The 24,657-nt window shown below is 46.1% G+C and overlaps 1 protein-coding gene across 1 annotated transcript in view; it reads right to left on the bottom strand.

Moving 5' to 3' along the window:
* Nucleotides 1-313: 313 nt before the first annotated feature.
* The window catches only part of LIPC (lipase, hepatic), a 51,779-nt gene continuing 27,435 nt past the window's right edge, over nt 314-24,657 (bottom strand). Inside the window, exons 3-9 of the mRNA XM_012728486.1 lie at nt 23,808-23,990; nt 23,206-23,323; nt 20,222-20,455; nt 17,104-17,349; nt 6,474-6,591; nt 4,696-4,914; nt 314-492 (exon numbers count right to left, since the gene is read on the bottom strand). Coding sequence (XP_012583940.1) covers nt 381-492; nt 4,696-4,914; nt 6,474-6,591; nt 17,104-17,349; nt 20,222-20,455; nt 23,206-23,323; nt 23,808-23,990 — 1,230 coding nt within the window. The 3' untranslated portion in view covers nt 314-380. The remainder of the gene's footprint in view (nt 493-4,695; nt 4,915-6,473; nt 6,592-17,103; nt 17,350-20,221; nt 20,456-23,205; nt 23,324-23,807; nt 23,991-24,657) is intronic.

The raw sequence follows: 24,657 nt of genomic DNA on the forward strand, positions 1-24,657 counted from the left end.
TGTAATAAAGAGTGCCTTCCCAGCATGGATCAAAAGTCTTATCAGGACAAACTAGTGAGGAAATATGGAAATCTAACTTAATTATAAAAGACATTTTAAATGAGAGCAGTGTATCTAAAGTGGCTGTTATGTTTTATGTTTGTACTTATTTTGCACATATTACCATTTAATCAACGATAAAATTGGGAAAACTTTAGTTACACTAATAGTTGGATATAGTTACATAAGAGTTTTTAAAAGCACAGTTTGCAGTAGTAAAAGGTACTCCTTTAAATCCAAACTTTATGCAAGATTCTTTATAGAATTTAGTTTTCAGATCAGGCAGCCATTCCAGAAAAGGGAGATACATTTTTTTCCATACACGGGGTCTTCATTAAAGCTCATCCGTTCTTTGGCTTCGGTTTCTTAGCAGCTACATCACACTTCACATAGGTTTTCTCCTGGGTTGGGTGAAGTTGTAGGTCATTCATATTTTGTGAGCAAAATGTCATTCTGAATAGAAAACATAAAGCAAAGGTAATATTAAGTTTTAGAGGGAGCTTAGTGAAGTGCTTCATCCTGTGTTAAATCCTCAATTGATGGAGTGCCTGCTATTTGAATTTTTAAAATTAGATTCTTATGTTTGCAAATATTTTCATAAACTGAGAAAAAAACGAAACTCAACTCAGGGAGAGCAATCAGTGTGACTTCCTGGAGCTCTGCACTGGGGTGATTTCAGTTCTGTAAGAGCTGAGAGTCTTGGGCTTTCTCCCATACAACTGCTCAGCAAGATTTGGGGGTAACTTGTTTCTTTCCTTACAAAGCCCTGGCTCTGGGGCAACATTCTCAACTTCTTCAGTTGTTCCTCACCAGGCAGGCTTCACTGCCCACTTTTCCTTCTTTGCATGTGCTCCAATTTGTCAGTGCCCTACCTGAAGCTGTTGTCACCAGCCTCTTCTCTTCTCAGCCATGTAAACCCCTGCCCTGCCCCCTCACTCATGCAGATGCTCCAGCTAAAGAGGACATGCCCATGTGTTTTGGGTTTCTTTAGAGACCCACTACTAGCTTGCTTTCAGTGCTTATGAACTTGGCCTGGGGTGCTATTTTGTGTTACAAACTCCAGTGTCCCCTATTAGGAAAATATTAGCAGTGGTCAAAGAGAATTCTAGTTGATGACTTCTTTTTTCTCGGAACTGCATCTATGGTCAAGTGTTTGCTAAATTAGGCCTTAAAAAAAAAAAAAAACCAGTACTATGAGTTATGTATGAATGCATTCTTGAAAGTTCAAATAGTAAAGCAATTTAATCAGAGACAAAAATTGGGAGAATTTTAGCTGTAGTAATATCTGCATATAGTCACATAATATAGCTTTTAAAAAGTTCAGTTTATAATTGTGAAATGTACTTCTGCTTTAAATGCAAACCTTATTTAAACTTTATGAACAACTGTATAATTTTGGTTTTCAGATCAGCCAAACATTCTAGGCAAGGAGACCAAATATTAAAGATCCCATTCTCCATCATACTTTACCAATATCACTCTTCCATGTTTTCATGGTTTGGTCTAGGTTTTTCCAGATCCGTTTCTATGCATTTATTCATTGTTGATATTCATATGACATAAAGGTTTTCACATGTATTTCCCTTGTCATCAAACAATATACTTGAAGATGTGTTCGCAAAAGTACATATCAATCATTTCCATTCCCTTTCACTTGCTGTATAGCATTCCATTGAGGGACTATTGAGATTTTCCCAATGGTTTATTATATTTACAAACAGTACTGCAACACACACACACACACACACACACACATTTGTGGACTTCTGAGTCTTTCTTCAGGAGAGACATCTAGAAGTAAAATTCTGGGTCAGAGTATTAAGCAGCTTTAACATTTTGATATGTAATCTCCATGAGGCCATGGACTTTGTCTCCTCCCTTCTCTGCTATATAGTAGGTGCCCATAACAGTGCCTGACAACAAAAGGTCCCCAGTAAGTGTTAATTGTTGAATGAAGTTCCCTGGCAGGAGCTCTGTAATTTATACTCCTACTCACTGCCTGAGACTGTCCACTTTTCCACAGCTTTACTGGCCTGCCCAACTAGTGGGTGACTGATGAGCATTTTATTGGCTGTTTTGCACTTCTCCAATGACTGAAAATCACACACATCTCATCACATTCATCCAAGTCACTTTCTCATGTACTGCTCCAGAGTCAAACTCTTCTGCTCCCTCTCTGCACCCCACAACAAACTCTCTACCCCTAATTTTTGTGCCTTTGGAGGAAGAAAGCCACCAGTCATAGAATCCCTTCCAGCAAGTTTTTTTTTAGTTAGCAGAGATGAGTGAAAGCTTAAGTGTCTGTATCCTAGCGCTGGGAGTTTGGTCTGGTAGGTGTTTTTAGTCTCATGAGCTACATATTGCAATTCCCACTTGAGTCTCAGAGAGGTGCAGTATTGTCTGAGGCTACATAGGTGTGAAGCAGTGAAGTTTAGGATTGGCCGACGACACGCTGAGTTCACTAGCGTCTGCCTGCATGCTGCTTTGTGGCCACCTGTCTCTCTGAGAATGCTTTGGGGCCTAGCAACACAGCCCCAATAGCACCAAGGTGAACTGTCTTTTTTCTTAGACTTTCTAGAGCCTGCAGCATTAGACCTGCACTATTGGAATTGTGGTGTATGGACCAGCAGCTCCAGCAGCAACTGGGAGCTTGTTAGTAATGCAGCATCGCAGCCCCACCCCCACCTACTGAAGCAGAACCTGCATTTTAACACAACTCCCAGATGATTTGTGAGCACATTAAGGCTTGAGAAGTCCTGGGAAGGAGCGGATCATTAGCAAAATTAATGGATTTCGTTTTCTTAATGAGGTTCCAGGGTTTCTTTAGGTCAAGCGCCACAACACAGATTTGTTTTTGGTTCCCCCAGTGGGACCATGAAGACACAGAGGAGGCACTGACTACTCACCACTTAAGAAACTATAGGTCCCTCCTCCAACCTTGAGGGAGAGGTTGAGGTGCACATGTCATAATAACCAGCACTGCAACCTGGCTAGAAGAGACTCAGGGAAGGTAGACTTATGAGGCCAAGACTGTCGGGGGAAGGAATGCTTGCAAACCGTGGGCAGATTGCAAGTGGGCAAGGAACTGCACAAACTCCAGTTGGAACTGGGATAGGTCGATGATGAGCCATGCATGAGCTCATGCAGTGAGACTTCTGTAAGTCTTGGGTTCCCAATCTGCACAGCCAAGACCAGAAAGCTCTTGGGGAGAGGACATGAGACTTATGCCCTGAGCCGCTTGCCAGTCCCCTCTGCAGCAGGAGCTTGGAGTGCCCTCACCTTCCCTCTCCTCCTGCCTTCCTCACAGTCCTGTGACTTCACCAGAGGGGAAGATGGCGGGGTGTTTCTACAGGTCATGTGGACTTGTCATGGTAACCAGCCTCTAAATCTGAGGAATGACTCTCTAGCTGAGAGGATGCACAGAGAGGAGGCTCAGAAGTACAGTTCTTGTAAAAGGTCAAAAAGTCATGCAAGAATAGTGCGGTGTACAAGAGGAGAAAAGCAGTTTAATTTTCTCAGATTGATCATGTGGAGAAATCTGTTGGCAGACTGCAGAGCATGCTCTTAGTAATTGCCAGGATTTTGTATCCCAGGGAGCTAAAAATCTCAGAGTGCGGTTGTAGAAGGGGCACAGGGAGCATAAATCTGTCATGGGTCCGCACCTGGCGGTGAAACCTGAAGACAGGGAGGAGTGTGGTTCAGAGGTGAGAGGCCTGTGGCTTCCCATCTCTACAGGGGACAAGCCAAAGACAGAAATGGACTTCCCAAAAAGGAAAGTGGGGAGGAGAAAAAAGTTTCCTGAATATGGGGGCCTGGGGAGATAGGAAAAGGCCTTGGGAAGGACAGAAATTTCCTTTCATGGAGACCTGCAGGATGATAGACAAGCATGGTGGCCAGAGCCAAAGTTTGGGCATCCCTTTGCTTTCTGAGGTGATTTTGGGGCAGCAGATCCCCTGGCCTTTCTTCACCTCTGCACCCCACTCCGGACCACCCCCCTACCTCACCTCCCATGCCCCCACCCAACCTTTTACTTTCCAGGGGACTTTGGAACCAAGGAAATGCTAAATCACACAGTGCTTTTCACAGGGAATCCACTGGGTCATGGCAGATTTTCTTAGGGTTCTCATTAACAAATGTGCATCCTGGGTCCCTTCACAGACCACAATGAATCAGAGGCACTGCAGGTGGGGCCAAGAAATCTGCATTTATAATAAGCTTCCCAGTGATTCTCTGGCACTCTAAGACTTGAAAGGCACCACCCAGAGTGAGGTTTTGAGACTGTGTTCTGTTAAAAGCATTTCAGTGGGTAAACATCAAAGAGAGGTTGCATCTAGATCCCTGCCATTCAGAGTATGGTGCTCGGACCAGCAGCACTGAAATCCCTTGTGGGTCAGCTGCTCCCTGCGTCTGAGGAGCACTGGGTGAGCACCGTGGTTCTTAAACTCTGAGGCAGGTAGCTGTTAACCAAGGACAGTGGGAACAGGTTAGACTGGGACTTGGGAGAACTGGGTGCAAATTTTGACCTACTGATGGCTGTGAATGTATTTTACTTTTCAACATCTACACTTCACCATCAGGACATACCTCCACAGCAAGTATTAAGCTGTGAAAGTGGTCCCGCTTCACAGGTGCTGGGGGAGGCCGGTCAGCACTCACCTTTGCTGTGTCTCTCCTGCTTTGACTCTGATGCTCTTCAGAATGAGGCCTGAGTAGAGGGACCTCTTGCCCCACGGGAAGATAGTCTGGATGGTGTTCCAGACATTGGCCCATACTGCGCTGTTTTCCCACTTGAACTTGATCATGATTAATGTGCCGATATCCGAGTCCAATGTGATAAGAAAGGAGTAAGTTTTATTACTAATAATTCCTTCACCCCTGGAAGAGACAAAAAGAAACCAGGAATAGTCAGTTTATTTATAACAGCAAGACCCACGCTATTCTGGTATATTCAAGGTTTTAGGCTTTCCTGAGTGACTTGGGGTGTTGTATTTGCTGCATCTTCCAAACTGTGTTGGACATACTACGAATAGAGACAGCAAGAGGTGTACTAGGAAAAAAAGGGTTTTCTGTCCAGTAATACTGGGAAAACAGTATTATTTTTCTATGTTAGCATATTAAAAAGGCTCCGAGAGTTTTGCAATAGTGAATCTAGTTAACTTTGTTCAGCTCAGACTTTGTAGTCTGACTTTTGTAGTCCACAAAGTTTAATACCGACTTTGTTTAGCTCAGACTTTGTAGTCTTCAGGTTAACAAATCAGGAAAATTGCCTTGGGAGAGACAGGCTTTGACAGTGACTTCAGGACAGCTTGGCTCTCCATAGGTTAAATCAATACTGTACGCCTCCACCACAATCTCTGCTCTCGATGAATGCTTCCCTCGACCCGCATATAAAAAGAAACTTCTATTAAAACAACAAAGTGTAACAGTAACAGAGACCCACATATAAAAAGGAGGCACCGATTTGGGGCAAGACGCACATCTATATCACTATCAATGTTACTCACTAATCTCTAAAACATTAAAATGTCCCTACTTGAGAGAGCATCCAGGTCCCTTTGTATGATTAGAACATACAAACATTTCTGTGGAGAAATCTGGGACGGTGCAGAGGTAAAAGGATCGGGGTAGGGCAGGTGGGTGGAAAGTTCCCCTGCTCAGTTCAGCACAGCTCTTCCTGCAGTATGTTATAAAAAGTTGCTTAGAAGTTGTTCCAAACCATTAGACTTAATGATGAGCATCTTAAGGATAAGGTCCTGGCCACCTCTCATGCGGAGCGGGGAAATTCTTGCTGAATAATTGAATCAGTGTGATGGACAGAGATTCAAAGTTGGGAGGAATATCCCCAAGTGGGTAAAGGGTTAGCGTCATTTCTGAGGGAGAGCCCATGCTGAGGGTCAACATGCTAAGAAAAAGTCCCCTTGGGCCTGCTTCCGGCGAGGAAAGCTGGGGAGCCCCCGAGTGGGCGCTGAGATCTTTGCTTACGTTGTGAGCAGGTGCAGCACAGTGAAGGGCTGGCAGTAAGGCCTGACTGGAATGGAAGACTTGTACCAAGTTCAATGGTATGGATTTTATTCTGGGTCATGGTTTTCAGAACTCACTGGAAAGACTGTCAGGGTCTTTGTGTGGACACCTGTTCTGGCCCTCGCCATCCCCCTTGCTGTGCCATGGCTGACTTCCCTCTCTGCTCAGCTGATGTGGCATGGGTCCATCACATACATGGGAGGTGCCAACATAAAGCAAAGTGAGGCCAGGAGGGATGACAAAGCCCTGGACGTTGGAGGTTTTCCCATCTGGCAAGGTGTTTGGGGTGGTATAGTGGGCTGAGAAGAGTAAGTTATGTCTGGTCTGACCCTAGAAAAGTATGGAGCCTGTCCAGGCCCCCTGAGAAAATGAGGCATGTCCTCACCACAGTCTGGGCTGCTCTGAATACTCACAGAGTGATGGGAATTTTTTGTACTTCACTGTTTGTTCCGAAGAGTGACATGGTAAATGTCGGTTCTACTGGTTTCTCAATTTGTTTGATGAACTGCATCTTGAACTGGTAATGATAAACTAGAGGGGGTTAGGGGGAAGGGAGAGAGAAAGAATTTAAACAAGTATTTTTAATTAAAAATATCATATTTTTACATTTTATTAAATATTTTTAAAATTTACTTATGCATATAAGAACTGGGGTATAGGATGTGTATTGCCATTTAGCCAGATGGAAATCACCTCTAAGAATCCAAGACTTGAGTTCCAAACTTTGCTGTAAGAGAATTTCTACTGGAAAGCATAGATCATGAAACTAGTCCTTGATCACTGTCCCATACACCAGACAGGTGGACATTCACCATCCTGTGAACCAGTCTGCTAACTCTCAAATGGTGCTTTTTCATGGAAGGTTTGTAGCTACATACAAACCCAGCAGCAGCTGTTGCAAATGAGGTGTTGCCAGCACCCCAGCTGCAGTGTCCTGGTGTGTCTGGATACCATGTTTCTGGATCATTTACACAAACCTGTCCTTTGGCAGAAACCAGTCTTCCCATTTGGGTTTTCTGATAGATTGGCTCATGTGCCTGATATCCCTTGGGCTTACTTAAGGGGCTGTGTGAAGCACCAAATACTTATTTATGATCACAACAAGACCCAAACATTAAGAGTTGATTTGTAGGCCAGTTCACATCAACGAAGTAGTTGGTTCGCACAGCACCTGACATCCAGGCCAGTGCGGCCTACCTAATAAATGTTCAAACTTTGAAGCCCGGAATACAGTAGTTTACTCTCTCAAGACTTTAAATGAGAAATAAGAGGGGGAATGTGGACCCAAGTTGAGGCAGGAAGCCCTAACCCTGAGTGGCAGCAGTGAAGACTGGACTCTTCTTTTCCCAGAAGCCCCTGGATAGGTCTTACATTAGACAAGAACACTCAGGGGAAGTAACAAGCAGCGTTCTAAGTTGAACTGAGGCAGATAGGAAAGGTTCTTTCAAAGACCATAGGCCTGGTGGCAGGGTGGGGAGAATGTGGAGGGAGGAGTAGGGAGGATGGCTTTCTGTTTGACCTCCTAACTAGGCACATTCATAACAAATTTTCAACTCAGTTTAATATGTATTAATTGGATATCTGTCTGGATTCAGTCCAGTGCTAAAAACACTTGGGGATAAACAAGTGAGTATAAATTGGCAGAATGTGTGATAACGACATTTATTTATTACATTTATTTATTTTGTTTATCTATGAGAGGTTCTTTGCTCATTTAATCCTTAAAACAGGTGATAGACTATTATCTCTCTTTTTAGATGAGAGGTAGTTGAATCACAGAGAGGTTACCTGACTTTTCCAGGGTCACAGAGTTAGCAGCATAAATAGGATGTAAGCCCAGGCCCTCTAACTCCAGGACTGAACTCTTAAATGTTTATTCCTGGGACCCATAGCTTATGCATTCCAAATAAAAAATTGAAGTGTGGATAGAAATTTAAGTTAAAAAATGTCATAGTAGAATTATTTAATTAAAAACAAACCAGAACACTCTTAAGTATTCACTACTGAGGGATGACCGTGGACTAATAATGACAATTACGATGACTACTACTTAGTCCTTAACTGTATCCCAGATGCTGAGCTAATGGTTTCACATAATTATCTCATTTCTCTTTACAACAACTTTGTAAGATGCCTACTTTCCCTCCCGTCTGCATCATTTTACAAATGAAGAAGCTGAAGCTCCAGAAAGTTAAGTAACTTGTCCACTGTCACGCCGCGAAGCAGTGAGGCAGCAATTAGATGTTCGTCTGCATACTCTGAGTTCATATTCCCAACCATGTGATTTACTTTTATGAAAGTCATTAAGATATTTTTGGAATGATTTCAATGCTTATGAAAGCAGTAGGAAAAAAAAAAACAAAAACAAAGAACAACCAGGATACAAATTTTATATCTAGTATGAAACAAACTGGGAGCCTATAAAACAGGATGTGAGGAAGAGATGGATTCACCAGAATTTTGATAGAGCTTATCTCTGGAGAGGGGAGAGAGGTAATTTTTATTCTCTTCTTTATGCTTTTCTGCAAGTCCTGCATATTCCACAATAAGCATGCATTCTAATTAGAATCTTATTGGACAAAGAAAGTGCTTTAAGAAGTATTCAGAAAGAAAACAAAAGAAGCTGCAATCCTAACCTTGGAGGACCTTACAGCTGGGAAGCAGAATGGCTGCCGTGACCCTTGTGACCTTCTGCTTTATCTCAGGACATCAATGTCCTTGTCTTATCATCCTGAGGTGAGTCTGGGGTCTTAACACTGTTGTATCTCCACAGTCATTGCATACCCCAGGCAGCAAAGAGAGCTGCAGGGACTCTTCGGGTGAAAACAAGGCAGGACATATTTGCATTAAAGCCTCTAATTGCGAATTGGAATAATGACAAATAGCTTCCATTTGTTGAGATCCTACTGTTACAGGAATCCAAATCTGTTACAGGACAGGGAGAGAGGGGCACCCCTGAAGTCCCAAACCTGCCTGCTCTAAGTGGGTTCTGTCATCTGCCGCGTCAAGACAAAACATATAAAACTTTAATGAAAAGGGGCTTTAATACAGTAAATATACAATATGGAACACAAAGAATATAACTTCTAAATCAAACATCTGAATTTACCCATCCCCTTGTGGGCCATCCCCAAAAGGGGTTGGCCCAAAGCAAGGCCTGAAAGCTGCCACAAGACTAAAGCACCGTCTGGCTGGAACCCATGGAAAAGGGTCAGAAATGGCCAGACAAGTCTGGGAGGAAAAAGCAAAATCAAAATCAATATAAACACTGCCACAGTCACCTCCCTACAGGTATCTCACCCACATCTGCCTTAACCAGCCCAGGACCAGGAAACAAGCCCGGTTTCTTCATCACATGCTTGCTGCTCCATGTGGCTTCCTCAGATCTCCTTCTGGCTCTCCATCCCGCTTCCTTCTCTTTCTTCTCCCCTCTGATTCCTCCTTCTCTTCTCTCCTTTTCCTCTGCTCAGCTCCTGAGGGAACCTCAGGGAACCTGGAACCTCCCCTCTTCCTAGGGACCACCCTGTTACACTACTATGCATCAGGCAACAAAATGAGTGTTTACAATTATTCGTAGATCCTCATAACAAGATGACTGAGGACCACCTGTGGATCTGACTCCATGTTCTACACCTGCCCTTATTCCCAGGCCACTCTCAGCCCAGCTGGCAACCCTAGGCTTTGTGCTCACGGCCTACTTCTCCCAGGCTCCATTGCCAGATGGTTCTGCTTGGGTTTGATCATTGAGAGGGCAGCAGCAGGAGATCAGGGAAGAGCAGAGTGAGGTCAGGGTATTTTTTCTGTATTCCTTCCTCTTTGAAGTCTGACTCTGTAGCAACTGCTCCCCAAGATTAGCTGCCGTTGGCAACTCCTCCACCCCCAGCTCCAGTTCTTCTGTTAGCCAGCCCTTTCACTCCTTCCTGCCAGCTGTTAGACTGGGGTGTGTCGACACCTTCTGTAGGTTTCCTTACTACTGGCCACCCTCTGTAAGGAGCCCAACAGAGCTCTTCAGCTGACAGGCAAATGCAGTCCTGTCTTCTGCTGAGACCTGCACAGATAAGGGGTCAATTATCCTGGTGAATTACAGAGACTTGGATATGGGTCCACAGTTGCCCAGATAGAAGCAGAGCTTGATTCCAAAAGGCCTTACCCACTGTATCCTGGGATTCTGGTTTTGCAAGCCCGACCTGCGTTTTGAATGAAAATGCAAACACCCAGCCAGCCCCTGCAGAAAAGCTGCAGTCAAAACTGCCTTGAAATGAGCCACTCGGACAAAACTCCTCTGGCTCTGACCAGTGACACCTGTCCTGGGCCGTCACTGCTGTACTCTACGCCTCCTGTATCCTGTCAGGCCCAGCAGCAGGAATGGTTTTGCCTTCCATTTTTCTCAAGTGTGAGGAAGAGGAGATGGATTTCCAAGTCTGAGCTGCCACGGATCTGTGATTGTGAAGGCACGCTGTAAAATCCAGGGCAACGTGGATGCCAGTGGAACCTTTAGCTCTCACGGCCTCTGATGAGGAAGACCAGGGCCTTAGGGGCCTCTCTGGGACCTGAGAGGGAGCTCTGTAAGGGCAGAAGCCTTGAGGATCCCTGCAGCTTGAAAAAGAGGTATGGGCTGTGGAAGGGGCACAAAGCTGAGGGAGCAGGACACCCTTGTTTTTGCCGGACACACTTGGAAAACAGGTAACAGGGACTGCCTCTGCTTGAAAGTCTCTACTGGGGAGAAATCTTGAGATGAAGTGAATTTTTTTTTTAAAGATTTATTTATTTATGCATACAGAACTGGGGTACAGGCCAGAGGCTCAGGGGCGGCGAGAGGCTTCACCAGAGACAGAGTAGGGAGCAGAACAGGCAGCTTGACAAAATACACTGAGGGGAGCAGCAGGCAGGTCAGGAGAGGTCTGCCACACCATGTGGTCACCTCTGGGGCAGGCGGGAATTGAACTCATGCGCAAGTGGCTTTAGCTTCTCAGTGCCGTGCCTTAACCTGCTGCACCACCAGGGAGGGCCAAGATGAAGTGAAATTTTAAAGAATGTGAAAGAGTCTTTCATACTGGGAACTACTTATTCTTAAAAAAAAAAAAAAAAAGACAAAGGACAGTTGACCTCTCACATTCTCTCCCTCCTTCCCCCCTTCCCCAACTCTAGGACAATGATGCTGTTAGAAAGATTAGGGGAAAAATCTGAGTAATTTTGCTCACTTTACCTTATGACATGCTTAATAAGGATTTAAAAAAAGGACTCAGAGAAAATGCTTTTGATCCTGAAACTGCGAACAGGCTGGCACAGCGCATTCCTCAGTTCAGGCAGGAGAATTATTTTAGGTCTTAAAGATGAAGAGCATGAAATAGTCCATTAACCCTGAATGAGAGCAGGCAAACTCCCCTAGAGCAGAGATGGGAGGCCTCTGGAAATTCTTCTCACTAGAGAGCCTGTTTAGGGTTCAGATAACCTAAAGACTCTGGAATCTTATCTCATGTGGACCCCACTGGTGCCACTTAAAAAAATAAAAAAGGTTAAGTTTCTTTTCACAGGGCAGTCATTGTGAGCACTGGTTTGTGAAATTTATAAAGAGAATATTTTGTCTCAGGGAAAAATGATTCTGAATCATTAGATATTGGCTCTGGGAGTTTTAATATTATTCTCTTTGCAACCATCAAAGAGGCCTTTTTTTTTTCCTTCTTCACTGTATTGATTTTTTTCTCATGGAGATGGTTGGAAGAGATCTCTTGTGTTTCCTTGTAGCTCCACAGGCTTATTTCTAGCTGTAAAATACTCGTAACCCCAGATATAGACTGGAGACCAGGGGCCTGAGAGACCCTCATGGTGTTACTATGCAGAGGTTCATTGAATGCACTCAAAGCAGGCTTGCGAGGTGGAGAAGAGAGGCACGTGCCTTTGTAAGCACATGTGAGACAACCACCTCTGGACTCAACTGCGCCACTCTGTTTACATGATGGCTGATGTCATCAAGGTGGAGAGCTTGCTCCGTTTAGGAGTGGAGATGTCGGTGTGTGATGTGTTTGTGTGCGAAGGCCAAGGGACGTTGTGTTTTATGTGTGTGGAGGTAAGGCATATGTGAGTGTGTGTGTGTGTGTGTGGGTGTGGGTAAAGCAAAATGTGTATGTGAAAGGAGAAGGAGTGTGTGTGAGTCTGTGTGTGAGTGAGAGAGAGAGGAGGAAGGAGTGTGTGTGTGGGAGTGTGAGGAACCTGTACTGACTGACATACTGCTGCCCACGGTTTGTGCCACGGCCCTTCATAATGAATGCCATAAGAGTTTTCAGCTGAGTGGTGGGAGCCACAGGCCTTTCTGCCACCGACTGCCCTGTGATTTTCAAGCACATGTACCCTCTCGGAAGCTCCATTTCCTCAAGTGTAAAATGAGCATTAAAAGCTCTCTCACAGGGTTGTGGGGAGGGTGTGTGGAGATGGTGTATATATAGTGCCTGGTTTCTACAAAGTGTTAACCCCTGATACCTACTTTCTTACTGCTAGACCGACAGGCATGCTTCTGAGTCCCACCCATAGGTGACAGTCTTAGTGGGTCACTCCCAGGCTTGTCTACACTTTATGAAAAATTAGGTCCCACAAGTTTGTCACTAGGTCCAAGTTACATAGGTAGTTGGCAATAAATCTACATTCTAGACTGTCCTTACCCCGAATCTCGCACTCTCTGAAACTTCTGCAACTTCTGGAAATAAGTGCGTACTTCCCAAAGAAGAAGCTGAAAAAAGTCAGTGACAGACATCCCAAGTCACAGTTTGGCTGGTCAGCTCTCTAACCAGAAGAAAAGATCTGGAGTGAACAACAAAACAAGGCCCCACCAGAGGGTGTGGAAAGCCCAGAGTGTGGAAAGCAAGGACAGACAGAAGGACAGGGAAGGGAAGAAAGTCGGGGAGGGGAAAGGACCTCCCGCCCCACAGAGACAGCCTGGTGAGTAGGGCTGATACTCATCTGGGCTGCCTCCTCCAGCCTGCGCTGTCAAGACTCAGAGGACCCACACCGGCCCTACACTGTGGAGGCCCTGTGGAGTGACAGAAATCAGAAAGACCTGGCTGGGCTAAAATTCTGTCTCTGCTACTCACAAACCATATGACTTTGGAAAGATGATTTCAGTTCTATGATTCTAATTTATTTCTTAGAAAATGAAAGATAACCAATCTGGAATTCTCTCTCTGTTGTTTTGATGATTAAATGAGAAATGCGATAATTTACAGCACACCCAGCATGGTGCTGGGACAGAGAAAGCCCCCCCTAGAAATGATACCTCCCTCCTCTCCATCAATTACCACGATTGACTGCTAGAGAATTAAATTAGAGAAGGTGCTTGTTAAACAGGACTTAATACAGGTTCGTTTCCTTTCCCGTTCTCGCAAAACAAAACGGGCTCTCAAACTGGTAAGGCTCCTCCTGAGAGTGTGAGAATGGAATTGGGCGATAAATTGCCTCATTTCATGACTGTTTCCCAATTCTCTTCGGCCACTGCTGTACTCTCCCAGTGTTTATCCCAGATCTGGTGTATGCTCGTAGAAAATAGATTCTTTGGTGGCTTTGTAGAAATATCTTGGGAACCAGAAGAAAGAGGGCCAAGTTAGTCATCCTCTGTGAAATTACACTCAGGAGGTGATGTTTATCTTGCCCAGGCAGACCCGGCACTAAAATATATGGTATGGCTAGATGTCTTTGACAGCTATAGATTGTGGTTTCTCTGGAACCGGGGCTGGGCAAGTCTGTTCTCTTAAGAATCTATAAGTAGTCATCAACTGCTGCGGGAGGCGGGCATAGGAAAAGCTTTGGGGGCTCAGGTTAGAGATGATTGTGGCTCTGATGGATGGAGAAGCTGTAGTTATAGTGGCCTCGATGAAAAGCTTGATGCCAGCACTGTCAAAAGAAGACTGTGAAGATGCAAATGATTTATTCCTGTGCTCCCCACGCATCGAGCACTTGAAAGGTAGCTAGTGGAATGGAAGAGTCACATTTTTGATGTGATTTAATTTGATTTCAGTTGCTGCATATGGTCAAGGCTGCCACATGACAGGGCGTAGCACTCCTAGCAGCCTTTCTAAACAGGCAGTCTTGCTGAGGTGGAATTTGCAGATATACTCAGGGGAGCTTTGATTGAGGGCAAAACTGCTGCTCCCTACCTGCTTACTGGAGGACTGGGATAGAACTGGGTGGATTTGGAGGGGCCAGAGAAGGGAGGTGTGGTGCAGGAGGCTTGTGTGCAGACCTGCTTCCTAGTCAGACCTCTCCATATGCTGGCCATGTAGGTTCCGTCCTCATTGGAAGACTCAGAGCAAGATAAGTAGCTGGTACTGAAGAGACCCCTGTATTATCTCAAGGCCCACACTGCCCATCTTTCTGGGGCAGCCCTGAGAGCGCTACATGGGAGGGGGCTGGTTTCCATTGAGGCCCCTGAGGTGGGATTCTACTTAGTTTAGTTTTTTGCTTAATGAATAATTATGGGTGGGTGAAACAACAGTGCCATGAGGCAATTCTTCGGCCTGAGTGAGTTCATACTGGCATTGCCTGGCAGTCAGAGGAACCCAGGCAAAAGGGAGGAACTCAGTTTGCGCCTACTGCCTGACCTTTGGATACCTGTCTCCCTCCCCACCTCCAAGCCCCCAGTAGATGTCTTGGGCCAAGCCTCTCACTTCAGATGTCTGGCTGGTCCTAGAAGGTGAAATATGACCTCATTTCTTCCCAGCTTATTTTAAAGGCAAAGTAATCCCTCTCTCTCCTTTTACTACCCTCCCCCCTACTCATTCTCTCTAACAGCCATGGAGAACTCCCAGGAGCTAGTTACCACAATAAAAATTAAGCAACCAGTTGTTTGGAGGCCCTGATCTAAATGGAGAATCTGCTAAGAATTCTCTTTGTGGTCCTGGGCAAATGATTTCCGGTCTGGGCCTCATTTCCTTCATCTGAGAATTGGTGAGGTTGAACAGTTTCTCTAAACACTAACGTTCCATGAAGTAGATCCAGTGAAAGGAGATTATCTGAGAGGCCTAATCACTACAGACAACTTGAAAAGAGGAGCTGATTAACCCAAATGAACATCTAATTGGCAGCCTGTGGTAGGGAACTCCCTTCATTAGGGGACCTTCCAAATTCCCTCACCAGTTCCCAGAGATGCCTCGGAAGTGACAGTGTAGGGTACCCTCTGGTATTAGATGAAAGGATCCCATCCCCTTCCAAGTGATCTTGTAACAGGGTGGTCCCTAGGAAAAGGGGAATTTCCAGGTTCCCTGTCCCACCCAGAAGGAGGGTGTAACTGAGCAGGGGAGAGAAGAAAAGAAGGAATCAGAATGGAGAGCCAGCGGGAGACCTGAGGAAGCCACATGGAGCAGCAAGCATGTGATGAGGAAACCGGGCTTGTTTCCTGACCCTGGACTGGTTAAGGCAGATGTGGGTGAGATACCTGTAGGGAGGTGACTGTGTCAGTGTTTATATTGATTTTGCTTTTGCTTTTTTCCTCCCAGATTTGTCTGGCCATTTCTGACCTTTTTCCATGGGTCCCGGCCAGAGGGTGCTTTGGTCTTGTGGCGGGCTTTTGGGTCTTGCTTTGGGCCAATCCCTTTTGGGTTGACTTTTGCCCATGAGGGGATGGGTAACTTCAGATGTTTGATTTAGAAGTTATATTCTTTGTGTTCCATATTGTATATTTACTGTATTAAAGCCCCTTTTCATTAAAGTTTTATATGTTTTGTTTTGATGCGGCAAATGGCAGAACCAACCCACTTAGAGCAGGCAGGTTTGGGGCTTCAGTGGTGCCCCTTTCCCTGTCCTGTAACACTCTGGGGTGCTACCTTCCACTCACGAGGAACTTCTGGGCCTGCTTGCTCTTGGAAGGGAAATCTGGCTGGGAAGCAAACAGTTCAGATAAGCAAAAGAAAGCTGTATCTAAAAAATAAGTTGCCTGGAGCTTGAACTTGGGTGTGGTAATGAAAGAAACACTGGCCTGGCAGTCAGATAGACCTGGGTTGGTTCTAGGCCTCCTTCCAGGGCTCTGTGGCCATGCCAGTCACTGCCTGGAGTTCAGCGCTCCTCCTCTCTAAAATGGGACAGAAACTGGCCCTGCAGACCTCACTAGGTGCTGGCGGGAACCACGAGCAGTTAATCCACAAATGCTGTGCACTTGCAGAGCAGTGGTGATGGCACCTTGGCTCAGCCCTACCCTACAAATATCCACAGGGTGATAATCAAACAGCACAGCACCTGGCTCCTTCCAGTGCCCGGGAGCTTGGGCTGTAAAACAGTTCAGACGTTAACCGGAGCTGTTTTAAGGATTAGGCAGAAATGTTAATGGCAACAGATGTCAGCTTGTCCCTCCAGGAGGACTGGGTTTCAGTGGAGTACTTCTCTGTTGGCTTCGGCTCAAGTGGTGGCCACAGCCCTTTCTCTGACCTGCTGTTCAACCCAGAGACAGCAGGTGTTTGGTTTCTTCCCTGAGGGTAAAGATTGACTGACAAATACTGGAAGTTGAACTTCATCTTGGGAGAGACTCACTGTGACAGCGATAGCCTGTACAATCACCTGATTCAAACTGGAGGAATACAATGAGCTGCAACCAGAAGGATCACAGTTGTTTTTTGTTTTTTGTTTTTTTTCCAAAGGGGTCATGAACAAAGATTAGTCTTAGTTCTAATCGGGTCTGAAGAACCCTCCAGGTATTATGGGATCTGGTGCTCGAGGTTAACTGCTCAGCACCTTTGGGATCTAACATTCCAGGGGACCATGAAAGAGAATGGAGAGAGGCCAACCCAAAGATTGTTCCAGAAAGGATCAAGGTTTGCTTTCCTAACAGTTGGCAAGCAGGACTTGGCCACATTCTTGGGGAGAGAGAGACTGTGTTCATATCAGTCTGAAATCTCTGCAGTTTTGGAAACACGAATAAACAGAGTCTGAAGTAGCTCCAGGAAGAGACTGCAGGGAACTTTTGAACCCTCAGACACCAGACAAGTGGCTGTATTCTGCTCTTCTGATGGCTCCAGTACCTTGCCCCCCACACACATACCCACTCTCTGACTCTCTGTCTCTCACCTTTGAATGGGGGTTGGGCGCGGGTCACAAGGAAGAGTTTCTTGGTCTTCTGGCTTTGCTTATCCTGGTGGATGTGGTATCCGAGCGTATTGCAGTGACCTTTCTTACAGTTCAAGCACAGGCCCTGGCTGAAGCTGTCCATGTCGCTGCAAAGGTAGGCCGTGCTCTGCAAGTCAGCATGCAGCAGGGAGTCGATGAAGAGGTGCACTGACCGCTCGTGGGCACATTTGATGGTCTCAGTGATGGCTGGAACACAGGGCCAGAAGGATGTTAGCACCCCTGACTCCAAAGCATCCTCAACTCAAAGGATACTCTCGTAATAAGCACAGATTAGTAGCACACGAGGAAGGAGGGTGGCATTGCCAAGACTGACCCACTACCAGGGGTCAGGACATAATAACTGAGCTAGAGCTAAAGGAGTAGGTCTGTTCTGGTCTCTTAGTGTTGAGACAAAGTTCCAGCAATGGCGGGGCTCTGGAGGACAACCCACTCTAACAGTGTGTTATAATAGAGTTTAAAGAGGAACCCCAAGTCACTAAGAAAATACTGAATTCCTTAAGAAAACAGGGTAGTGTAACTCACTTATAATATTTCTATCTCACATGGTTGAAAATGTACAAGGTGCTGATAGTTGGGGTGAGTTTGCTGGAAGAGATTTGTGGGGAAATCTCCTTAGGTAAATGTATGCCTCGGCACTCTTAAGACTTGACTGATGGGCTTGTGAAGGCTCAGGACACTCCCATGGTGTCTACCTTATATCCTGAAGCAGGCATTGTTACTAGAAAACCTATAGGGGGCCCTCCCCGCTGGTGCAACTGGTTAAAGCACAGCACTATGAAGCTATCCACAGCCCCTGTAGCTCAAGTTCCATCCCCAGCCAGGGAGCTGACCCACATGGCCCAGCACATCTCTCCTGTCTTGCCCACGGCTCCCCTCAGCAGTGAATTTCAATCGATCCACCTGTTTTGCTCCCCACTCTGTCTCTCACCCTACACACCTCTAGCCTGTACCCCATGGGGTTCTTGTGGGCACACATAAATAAATCTTTAAAAAAAAAAAGCAAACCCTATAGGGGCTGACTTCTAGAAGAATATGCCTAGCTCTGAATGGACCTTCTCCCATAGAGCAAGCTTATAAGGTTTATGAATCATAGATACTGATCTTAAAAAAAAAAAGAAAAGCTTTCCAAATCTTAATCTAATTTTTGGTGAAACTCTTCTCAAGGAATATTGAGAAACTGTCACAAGACATGCAAAGTACCAAATGTGAAGGTAGACCACAAGTAGATTTACCAAAAAGCTATTGATAGTTCCCCAAGTGGCTGAAGGCTAACGCCAAGCTTAGGTACTTCAGGTCCAGGTTGCCAGTGGCTACATTTGCTGAACACACACTGTGAGCGGGTGCTCACTGAATGTCTTCCCTCCTCTATTTCCTGAGTCTTCCCACAGCTCCTTGTAGCAGCAGTTACAATGAGAAAAATGAGCTCTAAAGACATTCACTAATTCACCCAAGCTCACCCAACCAGGGGATAGTGAGGCCAGTAAAGCAGATTCCATGTTACCTTCTGTTCAGGGATAGTTGGGAGAACCAGAATGGGATCACTTTTGAATGGAAGGGTTAAGAAATCAGAAAAACCCACAGCAAGGCTGGGCCAGCTAAATAAACAGAAGTGGCTCTATCATTTTGAAGTTTAGCACACAAGAGCAAATAGCAGTAGTTGGTCAGATGCATTTGCCAGGCAACTAGTTACTGAGCACCAGCCTCGATACCTGTGCTAAGCTTTGGGAGACTGCAGATCTGGGAGGGGACCAGGAAATGCTGGGGACTAGAGGTGGGGGATAATGGCGGGAGATGTAAGGAATGTCAAGGGTAAGTTCCCAGAATGTTCTTTCAAGTTTGGGTGGGTGGAAGTCTGGGAGTCCAGCCAAAATGAGATAATGTGGAAAGTGAAGGTCAGTCTGATACGGTAGAGGTGAAGGTGGTGATGTAATCACGAGAGTGTTCTCAGCTCAGTTCTGGATGACAGTTGTGAGAAGGTGGTGCGGCATGGGGCATGGTGGGCTTAGAGCGAGATGGCATGCTTTTATTGGGCTGATATTTTGTGAGAAGAAATTTGGAATGCCGTGGAACGTATGGTTTGTGCTGACATTTTTATTCCATGTCCTTTGCATGTCATCAATGTGCATGTTAAAGTTTTTGCTTCGGCATTTAAGAGAGAAGTGGCGAGACAATCTAGATAACACCACATTCAGTTTCTGCTCTAAAATAAAGGAAGTAACAAGGACATATTTACAGCCTTACTTTGAATGGGAAGATTCTCAGTAATGTCCTACACAATCAGCTGATTAAACCTCCAGAGGGTGGAAGAATTCCTCCCACTCTTGTGAGAGTAATGATTAAGAAACCATGAACTATTAAGTGGATCCTCATGTGACACAGAATAGAGGAAGCCCCCTGAAGGAGGAAGCTTCTGGAGAAGGAATAACCTCAGGTGTCAGGACTCAACTTTCAGAAGGGCTGGTATCTCAGGAGGGATTTTTTTTTTAAAGATTTATTTATTTATGCTTACAGAACTGGGGTACAGGCCAGAGGTATGGTGGGTGAGAGGATTCACCAGAGACAGGGTGGGGGAGCACAACAGACAGATGACTGAAATACACTGCTGAGGGGAGCAGCAGGCAGACCAGCAGAGGTCTGCCAGTCATGTGGGTCAGCTCCCTGGCCACTGATCAAACTGGTGCTGCAGTGGCTTTGGAAAGCTTCATAATGCGGTGCTTTATCTTGTTGCACCACCAGGGAGAGCCCCCCAAGAGGGATTTTTTGCTGGCACATGGGGTGGGAGTAGGAGATGGGCATTTCTGATGTGTCCTCAGTTCATCCTCAGAGCGCTGGCTCCAGGGACATCTGCTTGTTAAAAGGAGAGGCCTGCTGGGTAAATACCAAGCTTACCTACTCCCATAGGCCTTCTTACTGAGTGGACTTGGGAACCTCACACCTGGGCTCCCTCATTCCCCCACTGAGCACCACAGTGTCAGAATATCCCACAGGATCCAGAGGCCCCATCCACATGTGGGGAGTGCAGGCTGGGGCTTGCGGCTGGCCATGTCTTGTCTCTCACCATTTAAACCATGATTGGCGATGTGTTTGTAGAGCTCTAGGAAGTGGCAGCCAGGCTGGAAGGAACCCCCATTAGGGTAGAAGTCATAGTGTCCTACGGGCTGTTTGATGCCCACACTGAGGCCAATGTGCTCCTGGGTAAAGGTATGAATGGCGTCCACAAAATTGGCGTCATCTGGTGAAAGACGGTCGCTGGGGGACATGCCCTCAAACATAGGGCCCGCAGCATCCAGCCCTAAGAGGAAAGCAAGGGTAAAGGTTAGATGAGGAGGAGAGGGGTGGTAGAGTGCCCTTTTTAGATTTTTTAAAATGAGGTTTTATTTTTCATTTTAAAAAAGATTTTATTTATTTATGCATACAGAATTGGGGTACAAGCCAGAAGTGCAGGGGTGGTGAGAGGATTCACCAGAGACAGACTGGGGAGCAGAACAGGCAGATTGATGGAGCACACTGCTGAGGGGAGCAGTGGGCAAGACAGGAGAGGTCTGCCGCACCATGTGGGTCACCTCTGGGGCAGGGTATCGAACTTGCACTGAAGTGGCTGCGGCCAGCTCGCAGTGCTGCACTTTAACCTGCTGCACCACAAGGGTGGGCCCCTTCTTAGATTTTTGATGTTAGTACACATTCATGAGCTAGTGGGGAGAAGAAAATCCTACAGCATCACCCTTCTGTAGAAAATCTTGCCCTTCCCTTTACACAGTAATACCACTGTAATTCATGGTGCTGAAAATTGCTGGGCTTTCTCCATGGGGAAAAGAGATTTACAGAAACTATCCAGTTGAAGAAATAAGGTTATGAGGGAATGCTTGATTTATTTAAGCAAATTAATTTTAAGTACCTCTCAAGCTTCTTTCAAGAGCATCTGTTTGCCTACAAAAAACCCACTGTGCTTATTATAAGTAGTTCTAACCTACTCATCAAAAGAAGAATTTATTTGCCGGCATGTTGTTAATCATTTCCCTAGACAAGCTGATTTTCTCCTAACCTAATGTCATGTCGCTGTCCAGAACAATCCTGGGACATTGCTGTTCCAGGGTGAAATGTGAACAAATGCTGGTCCCAAAGCTCTGGCCCCCCAGTAGTAGGGGGCTTGCTGAGGGCCTGTGAGGGCTCCTGTCCGCATAACTGGGGAGCATTTATGCTTGAGGCTTTTTTTCTGCTTTTCTTCCTTTACCTTCTCTGAAAGATCTTTGATGTCCCACTTGCTTCCATGTTGGGGGTGAAAGACCTGTCAGTGGGCCTTGAGAACACTGGTTCCCTCGCCTTTACCTGTGGCTTCAAATGAAGGAGGCTTTGCTGTGGCTGATGGTCCTTCCTTCATGAGGCTTACTACACGGTAACATCAGAGCAAGCAGCTATCCTGCTGCCTCTGAATTGTGTGGGCCTGGCCAATAGTAAGTGAGGTGGCTCAGGACACCAATCAGAGGGAGAGGGTCTGAGTCTCAGGCCTGAGGCAGCTTCACAGGATTCTCCCTCAGACTTCTAGGCTTGACTCCTCAGTGGTGGGCTTCATTAGCTTCCTATGGAAGGTGTTCATGGGAAGTCCGTTCACCCCCAGGTTACTGAGTGTTTAATCCCCAAATACTGGTACTGGCCTGATGAAAATAAAAAAGAGGAGGATATGCACTCTCCTAATTTTTTCATTTAAATGTTGGCTATTATTCCTTTTTTTCATGTTAAAATAAATCTCCCTTTTATGAAGTAACTATAGCAGTAGATAGTAGCTGCCAAAAATGTTCTTACGTGATAAAAGCCCACATAATGTTAAACCTCTTCAACTCCTTTGAATTGTTTTAGCAGGTCAGGTATTATTTTAGCCTGCTGGGCTTTGAAGGATGGGTAGGAACTTGGTAGGTAGAGCTGGGTGGGTAAGTGGCCATAATATATTCCAGGCAAGGGGAACAACATATGTGAAGGCCCAGAAGCAGAACAGGCCATGCATGTCGTAAAATGGAGAAAATGTAGTGTCACAGAAGCCTATAACTGCAGAAAGGCTATGGGATAGGACACATTGGACATCTTTGTGGTTACTTCACTGAGAAGGGCCCTGCCTGTTTGTCTCTTGAGTCTTACTAGTAGGTGCCAAAGGGTCTTGGGGATTTGGCTGTGGAATCATCTAATCAGGCATTCAGGGGGCTATGTGGGGAATGAATTTGGTGTCAAAGAAAGGGCAGTTTTGCATATTTCTAGCCTTTCTTGGGTATCAAGTTGACTATAGCATGGGGTGAGGTTTTAGTGCACAGCTCCTTCCCTCAATACAAATGGGTCTCAGGACAAGACTTCTGTGTTTCATAGATGTTGAAACTAAGGTTACAAATGTGATGGATATTACAGCACATTGAGGGGGTGATTTTTTTTTTAAGATTATTTATGCATACAGAACTGGGGCACAGACCAGGGATGTAGGGGTGGAGAGAGGATTTACCAGAGACAGGGTGGGGAGCAGAACAGGCAGATCAATGAAGTACACTGCTGAGGGAAGCAGCGGGCGGGTCAGGAGAGGTCTGCCACGTCATGTGGGTCACCTCTGGGGCAGGCGGGGATTGAAGTGGCTGAAGTGCTGAAGTGGCTTTAGGTTCTCAGTGCTGTGCTTTAACCCGCTGTGCCACCAGGGATGCCCCTAGGGTGTGATTCTTAACTCTATCACCCTGGGGTTCTTACACTATAGATTAAAAATTCTTCCTGCTATGACAGTGTGTAGAAATATACTTTGTAGGTCCTCTTTGGCATGACTGTGAGAAGGAGGCATCTGCTTAAAGCGAGGCAATAGGAATTGAGGCTGTGAAATTGCTCTGCGTTGTCTCCGAACAGCAGTCTATGGCAGTGGTCTGGTTGGAAATAGCACCGCACATCCTGCCAGGGTCTCCAGTAGAGTTCGAAGGAAGCTGGGGGTGTGTTAATTATGAAACTGTTGGAGACGCGGGACTGGCTCCACGCCCCATGCCATTGTGGAAATTACAGTTGTTAGTTATCAGGCATGGTTACCTGTAATTCTCCCAATCTTGTGCTTTCCGCCGATGTAAGTGCCAGCAAATCCTGAGACGTGTGCACCCAGGCTGTACCCAATTAGATGAACATTGCTTCGAGAAAATTGAACAGATTCCTGGAAGACAGCAGAGATGGTTGCAAGGAGAGAGCAGCCAGATAAAAGGCTTTTGTGCCTCTAGCTTGTTCTAGGCTCCTGGCCCCGTTCAATGTGCCTGATTGCAAATGAAGTGCTGTATTCAGACTGCATACTCACTGGTTTCTCACCTTGCTGAGTGTACTCGCTCCTTTCAGGCTTCGCTACCTGGCACTTCACCTGGAGAAGCTGCCTCCATGCCTGGCTGTTTTCACCTAGACATTCAGACCCCGCCACAGTGACCCTGTCATTCCTGTTCATTCACTTGATGGCTTACGGGCACGTTTAGATTTCTTAACACATCCCAGAGGCTGAGTATAAAAGTAGTGGATTGAGAAGTGGAAGAAGATGGCTCTACATGTAGGGCTTCTAGGGGGCCTCCTGAGAGAGGTGTGGGGTCTGGCGTCCAGTTTCTGTGGGGTTAGCAGATGTGGTTCTCAGGTCTGGGCTGCTTTGGAGAACTTACCTCCAGCCACCGGAGAAGAGCTGCGACCTCCTGGCCCACCAGGCGGGTGTTGTACACAGCAAGGGCATAGTGATTGTAGGCCAGGCTGATCCAGTTTGCCAGCCCCACATTCACTGGCTGGGCCAGTCCGGACTTTAGTGCAGCCACCATCTGCCAGATCCAGTTTTCCAAGCAGGCATCCACCTGAGAGTGGGCCACAGCATAGTCAGCTCGCTGGGAGGGGACAGAGGGAGCCACACTAGTTTCTCCTTCTCCCGACTCACCTCTTTTTCTTCTCCAACACTTGGATAATGCTGGATCCTCTTCTCCAAGAGAAAGAACTTAACACAGGACATCCCAAGTTTAGCATTGCTGACATTCGGCCAGCTGTTTTTTTGTTGTGGGACTGTCCTGTGCATTGTGGGATGTGTAGCAGCCTCCCTGGCCTCTAAGCACAAGATGTCGGCAGCTCCCTCCCACCCAAACCCCAACACAGACATTGTGAAAATCAAACATATCTCCAGACTTTGCCAAATGTTCCTGGGGGTGACCCCAACTAAGAACGATTGTCTTAGTTTCCCTCTTTGAAGACTCCCTTCCCCATTCCCTCCAGTCATAAAATAATGGAAAGTATGTAAATCAGGTAAGAAAGGCTGACCTACCCTCTGTGGTCATCTCACCTGGGAAGTCTGCTTTTCCACCCCCTCTATTCCCCCCTCTCTCTCCCACCCACTGCTCCGCATGATTTTGCTGTGGCTTGTCCTTTGGGGAAAGGTGCCTTCATTGAAAGAAGGTGCACCCAATGTCTTCTATGTGGATGTAATCTTTTGGGTTCAAACCCAGACTCTCCCAGTTGTTACCTGAATGACCC

Source organism: Condylura cristata, unplaced genomic scaffold (genome assembly GCF_000260355.1).
Source record: "Condylura cristata isolate star-nosed mole 26May11 unplaced genomic scaffold, ConCri1.0 scaffold00023, whole genome shotgun sequence".
NCBI classification, from domain to species: Eukaryota; Metazoa; Chordata; class Mammalia; order Eulipotyphla; family Talpidae; genus Condylura; species Condylura cristata.